The sequence below is a fragment of the Falco cherrug genome, chromosome 6 (assembly GCF_023634085.1).
Source record: "Falco cherrug isolate bFalChe1 chromosome 6, bFalChe1.pri, whole genome shotgun sequence".
Taxonomy (NCBI): domain Eukaryota; kingdom Metazoa; phylum Chordata; class Aves; order Falconiformes; family Falconidae; genus Falco; species Falco cherrug.
The window spans coordinates 80,445,692-80,452,160 of record NC_073702.1 but is presented as its reverse complement, the minus strand read 5'-3'; the positions used below and the strand labels follow the sequence as shown (position 1 = coordinate 80,452,160).

At 48.1% G+C, this 6,469-nt stretch overlaps 1 protein-coding gene across 1 annotated transcript; it reads left to right on the top strand.

Annotated features, from left to right (window-relative positions):
* Positions 1-102: 102 nt before the first annotated feature.
* On the top strand, positions 103-6,069 carry EXOC8 (exocyst complex component 8). Its single transcript, XM_027801492.2, has 2 exons — positions 103-1,708; positions 2,324-6,069. Exons 1-2 carry the CDS (start codon positions 188-190, stop codon positions 2,930-2,932), a joined length of 2,130 nt encoding a protein of 709 aa, XP_027657293.2. The 5' UTR covers positions 103-187; the 3' UTR covers positions 2,933-6,069.
* The last annotated feature ends 400 nt before the right edge of the window (positions 6,070-6,469 follow it).

The following is a 6,469-nucleotide window of genomic DNA, read 5'->3' as shown; positions in this document are numbered from 1 at the left end:
GCGGCGCGGCCATGCGTGACCCCGCCCCGCCGGCGCCGGCAGCCTCCGCCTGCGCATGCGCGGCCGGCGGGCGATGCTGGCGCAGGCGGCGTACGGGCCGCTGTGCGCAGGCGCGGCCGCGGTGTCCGCGGCGGCGGCGGCGGCGGTGGGGCGGGCGCCCGGCGGCGGGGCGGGCGGGGGCGCGGGGATGGCGCTGTCGCTGGGCGAAGGCGGCGGGAGCCGGCTGCGGCGGCAGCTGGAGTCGGGGGGCTTCGCGGCGGGGGAGTACGTGAAGCAGCTGTCGCAGCAGTCGGACGGCGACCGGGACCTGCAGGAGCACCGGCAGCGCATCCAGGCGCTGAGCGAGGAGACGGCCCAGAGCCTGAAGCGCAACGTCTACCAGAACTACCGGCAGTTCATCGAGACGGCGCGGGAGATCAGCTACCTGGAGAGCGAGATGTACCAGCTCAGCCACATCCTCACCGAGCAGAAGGGCATCATGGAGGCCGTCACCCAGGCCCTGCTCCTGCAGGCCGACCGCGACGACCCCGCGCTGGGCGCCCGCCGCGCCGCCTCCACCGACCCCTTCCTGCCGCTGTCGGCCAAGGAGGCAGCGGCCAGCGAGGAGGGCCGGCAGCGCACCCTCACCACCCTCCTGGAGAAGGTGGAGGGCTGCCGCGACCTCCTGCCCGAGAGCCCCGGCAAGTACCTGGTCTACAACGGCGACCTGGTGGAGTATGACGCCGACCACATGGCGCAGATCCAGCGGGTGCACGCCTTCCTCATGAACGACTGCCTGCTGGTGGCCACCGCCCTGCCCAACCGCCGTGGCGCCTACCGCTACGATGCACTGTACCCCCTCGACGGGCTGGCCGTGGTCAACGTCAAGGACAACCCACCCATGAAGGACATGTTCAAGCTGCTCATGTTCCCCGAGAGCCGCATCTTCCAGGCCGAGAACGCCAAGATCAAGAAGGAGTGGCTGGAGGTGCTGGAGGAGACCAAGCGCAACCGGGCCCTCAGCGAGAAGCGACGCCTGGAGCAGGAGGCTCTGCCCCGGCCTGCCCCGACACCCCCCGAGTCCACCAACCCCTTTGAGGAGGAGGAGGAGGAGGAGGAGGAAGAGGAGCACTCTGAGGAGGAGGAGGTGGTTGACCTCTCTCTGGAGTGGATCCAGGAGCTGCCTGAGGACCTGGACGTCTGCATTGCTCAGCGGGACTTCGAGGGGGCGGTGGACCTCTTGGATAAACTCAACGAGTACCTGGGGGACAAGCCCGTGAGCCAGCCCGTGAAGGAGCTGCGGGCCAAGGTGGATGAGCGGGTCCGGCAGCTTACAGACGTGCTGGTGTTTGAGCTGTCTCCAGACCGCTCGCTGCGGGGAGGGCCACGGGCCACCCGCAGGGCCGTGTCCCAGCTCATTCGCTTGGGCCAGTCCACCAAGGCGTGTGAGCTCTTCTTGAAGAACCGGGCGGCCGCGGTGCAGACAGCCATCCGACAGCTGCGCATCGAGGGCGCCACGCTGCTCTACATCCACAAGCTCTGCCATGTCTTCTTCACCAGCCTTCTAGAGACAGCAAGAGAGTTTGAGACGGACTTCGCTGGCAACAATGGCTGCTACTCGGCCTTTGTTGTCTGGGCCCGCTCCTCCATGAGGATGTTTGTAGATGCCTTCAGTAAGCAAGTATTTGATAGTAAAGAGAGCTTGTCAACTGCGGCAGAGTGCGTCAAGGTGAGAGGGTCTGAAGAGAGGGTGGTGTGACATGATAACCAAAGTAAAGGCTGCAAAGCTTATAAAATCCTCTTTTCTAACCCTAGTTCAGTTGTTGTGGGTCTCCAGAGAGGTTTCCTTAGCTGAAAGGTTAATACTCATTTGGGATTGGTTTGGGTGTTTTCATTTTAACAGAGGAAAACATTGAGATGAAAATACACAGCAAGAAAAACCCTGCCCTTAGTTTTACGTAAGCTCCATCTGAATGATGAATATTTGAAGACTTTCTGTTTGTTTTCCAAGCCTGTCCTGGACTACATTTCCATAATTTTTTTCAAGACTAACTTTCTCAGGTTATGGTTTCTTTCAGCTGCTAATAAGGGAGGTGGGGGGTGCGGGTGGAAACAAGTGGGTGGGTGCATGGGTGGGGTTGTAATGTCATTGTCCAGCGTATTTTTGACAGGCAGGGTTTATCTTTCAGTTATGGATTTCTCATTAATAAGGAATTTCTTCAAGCAGGAGAAATAACTGACTAACACTTCCCCGTTTTGTGAGAATGACAAATTTGTTAAGTGTTTAAGATGTAAAGGGGGCCTGCACACTAGTAACACCTTTCACTTTTTGTTAATTCCCAAGGTAGCTAAAGAGCACTGCAAGCAGCTTAGCGAGATCGGGCTGGATCTCACCTTCATCATTCATGCCCTTCTGGTGAAAGATATCAAAGGTGCTTTACAGAGCTACAAGGATATCATCATTGAGGCCACCAAGCACCGCAATTCTGAGGAGATGTGGAGAAGGATGAACCTAATGACTCCGGAGGCGCTGGGAAAACTCAGGGAGGAGATGAGGAGCTGTGGGGTAGGCAATTTTGATCAATACACGGGTGATGACTGCTGGGTCAACCTTAGCTATACTGTGGTAGCTTTCACTAAGCAGACTATGGCCTTCTTGGAGGAGGCGTTAAAGCTTTACTTTCCGGAGTTGCATATGGTTCTTTTGGAGAGTCTTGTGGAAATCATCCTAGTGGCTGTCCAGCATGTTGATTACAGTTTACGGTGTGAACAGGACCCTGAGAAAAAAGCATTCATTAGGCAGAATGCATCCTTCCTGTATGAAACTGTCCTTCCTGTTGTGGAAAAAAGATTTGAGGAAGGAGTTGGAAAGCCAGCCAAGCAGCTACAGGATCTGAGAAATGCTTCAAGACTGATGCGTGTAAATCCAGAAAGTACCACCTCTGTGGTGTGAAGTGACCTAACTGTTCTGATGAACAGAGTGTGAAAGCACTTAATGAAAATGTACATTGAATATATGAACTAAGGGGAGTGGGGTGGGGGGGTGCTGAGTCGCTGAAAAATGCAGAAGTCTTAACTGCTGCATTCCAGAAGCTGGAGATTTACAACCAAAGCCTGCAAGGATGCAATGCTTTTCTTGGTGGATTGGGGGTAGGGGAGTGAGAATTAAGGTCGAGGTCACACTTCCTTAGGCACAATATCCTGTAAGAATGGCTTGTGTAGTGTTTGTGACTTGGGAAATACTATAATATACAATTTTTGGCCAAATGTTTGCGGAAGTCTTAAATATACGTACACCGTATGGCAGGAAATGATCACTTCTCGTGACATCACTGTAGGGATTCTTTTTTAAGGCAGCGTTCTGGTAGGAGGGAAGTGCTGAAACCCTCCCAGGGTGTGGTATTCGGTGAGGCACATCCACCATCGAGATGTGACTCAGCACTGCAGATAAACAACATGGATTTGCACAGTCTGATTTGTTTGGTAGCAATGCAGACTCTTCAGTTTCTCCAGCGTTCAAATTCTCTTCATTCACTTCAGAGGCAGATCTAAAATAAAAAAAGATTTTTGTACAGAGTTTTTATGTTTGGGTGAAGGGGCTGCTTCTATTTAATAACCTGTCAGCTTAAATTACAGCTCTCTGGAAACAAACCTTCTGCTGTCAGAAACATTTGTTCCCTTCAGAGAAGAAGTGAGAATAACTTTCTTCCCTTCCCTTTTATGCTCACCTTCCTGGTTTTCCTTGTTTTCTCCTGGACTTCATTAGGGTCAAATTCATTTGATGAAGTGTGCACCCTTGCTTGAGGTGCTGTCATAAATGCATTATGGGCCATTACCTACTGGTAAGAACCATAGTGAAGAGGCATAAACGGTCTTGCAATGGGCAGGGCAGGGAGAGGGTCTGAAGGTACTTTCAGTTTGGAAGAAACAGAATGTAAGTTTTGCTGTACAGAAGCAGCTCAGGATGAAGAGACTGGGTGTGTGGCTTTTTGTAAATGATGTGATCTTCAAAACACATGCTCTGTCTCTCCTGCAAATATTAGTATCATTCCCTGTAATACAGCAATAACCAAGAAGAACTATATTTTTTGCAGAAAACGCAAGGGCTGTGTTTGATTGGGAACTCTGATGTAGATGAGGGAAGGTTACACAAATGCCTGTACGTTTGGATTGAATGATGATGGCTATCTCGTTCAGTGTGTGGCTTTGAAAATAAAGTAAGCTAAGTCCTGTATAAAGGCTGGCTGAAAGAAGGCTGTCAGCATCATCTTCTAACCTGTGTAAACTTCTTCCCCTTTGGTGCAGACTTCATTAGTTGTGAGAAAATCATGTTACAGCTAAGTAATCTTGTATTAGGCTCTCAATAAGTGTTCTTAACTGGAATAATTGAGTGTCTTAGTCCTCTCGCACTTTCAAATGAAAGCTTTTGCATTTTGTATCGTGGTAATGAATGCCTTGTGACTGCCTGAACAAACAAAAGATACCGATTAGTAAAACATCCTGCGTAACTGCTGCTTACACTGGAGCTTCTTCATGTCTGCTTACTTTCACAGTGCTAGTTCAGTGCAGTTTTCACCGTAGTGGCCAGTTTTTATTGTCTTGCTCTTTGGATGCCTTTTGAACTGACAGATTTTGGAAAGCATCCTGCTGTCTCTGCTCACTCGCTTTCCAGCGTTTGGACCCTGTGCTAGCAAATCACAGGAAAAAAACATACAAAATGGTTTTAAAGGGTAACTCATTACTCTTAACTAAAACTGATTGAAAACCACTGAAATAGCTATAGTTCTATTTAAAGGCACAGGGACAGTGAGAATTAGAACTTGTGTGAACATGTTATGTCCATAGAGAGCCACACAGGCTTTTTTTCACTAGTTAACTATTTTTAATACCAGAACCTAGTGAAGTATATCGAAGTAATATATTCTCTGTCATCCGTTGAAAGTGGGCGAAGGTAGCAACCTGGCCTTACTTAATCTGAGAAATACTTTCAAGTGGATTACAAGTGAGAGCTCTCCATAATGACGGGTATTTTGGAGGAGAGGAAGAAGGGAGGGCATTTTTCCTCTGAAGACAGATATATTTTATTGTTTTCTTTACAGCAGAAGAAAGCAGTGTATTAAATATGGATGAGCCTTATGTAATTTATTTATTTTTTTTTGCCTGTGCAAGAGAACGGTAAGCTATGGAACTGCAGCTCAATGCTCTTGATTGTTGTGATGCTTGAGGATTTTGTGTAAGCTGAATTGTAGTTTTGTGATTCCCAGCTCTGGGATAAGATTGAATAGGAAAAGAGCCCTCGTCACGCTTCTGCTGCAGGCTGGTGTAGCGCATTTTATACTAATCAGAGGATGAAATACAGAATGTCATTCTGCCATGTGCTCTGTTACACCTCTGTCACCGCTCCTTTCATCGATCTATTTACAGCATGCAGGGCCTACTGATTTTGTCTCTGCCATCATCGATGGAGCAGGGGACTTTTGTGGATGTTGGTTTTAAAGGATCAGGGAATGTGGCCTTTCATTTGGGTGATCTAATACCGTGTTTGTGTGCCTGTCACAATTCAGACACAGGTGTGGATTTATATAAACTGCTGTAGGTAGCATTGGTATTTTGTAACTTGTGAATCTATTCAAGTCATAATAAAAGACAGTAACTTAAGGGAAATGGTGTGCAATTAAATTGATCATGCTTTGTGTGTTAATTCAGTTAACAGGAAAACTCAACATATGCTGAGAGTCATCGTTCAATAAATTTCAGATTTGCAGATGGTAATTTGGAATGGCACTTTTCTTTTCCTGGGCTGTATACTTGTGGGGATAGTGTTCAAGTTGGAATTTGCAGTAACTACTGATAGTACAATAGCAGTTTTCTTGTGAGGAAAGACTAGTGGGTTGGTTTTTTTCATTTTCTTCTGAGACAATTGCATATAAAATCTGGTTTTCTTTAGCTGCTGTGACAAAATTGTAATGTGTAAAATGAAGGTGGGTTGTTTTTTTTTTTCTAATTCAGATGAATTTATGTATTAGAATTTAATGCAATAACTTTTCTGAACAGTGAGGATCATGTATTAAAACTTTTGGACATACAACACTAGTGATGTATTTCTGTTTTTATTACATCATCATCAGGAAGAGGACGTTGGTTCAAAGTTCAAGTCCACTAATAAAGCTTCAGGTCAGTCGTTTGTGGGGGAAAGGTAAGAGGCAGCCAGGTGATGTCACTTCTGTTACATTCTTACAAAGTCGGTATGTGGCTGAATAAGTTGAAGCTGGAAGCAAATGTTTCTCAACATTGTATCTGAGTCAAATGGAGCAGAGGCCGTACTCTAAGGGGACTTGGGGTAGGTAGGTGAGGCTGTATCAACACCGGGGCAGTGTAGCTATAGGGTTTGTTACATTGCGGAGATTATTTTGTCACTGGCTTCCATTCACACTTCCCTTGGATGCTGAGTGTGCAGTAGAGCCCATCTCATCACTAGGTGGAGTTTTGT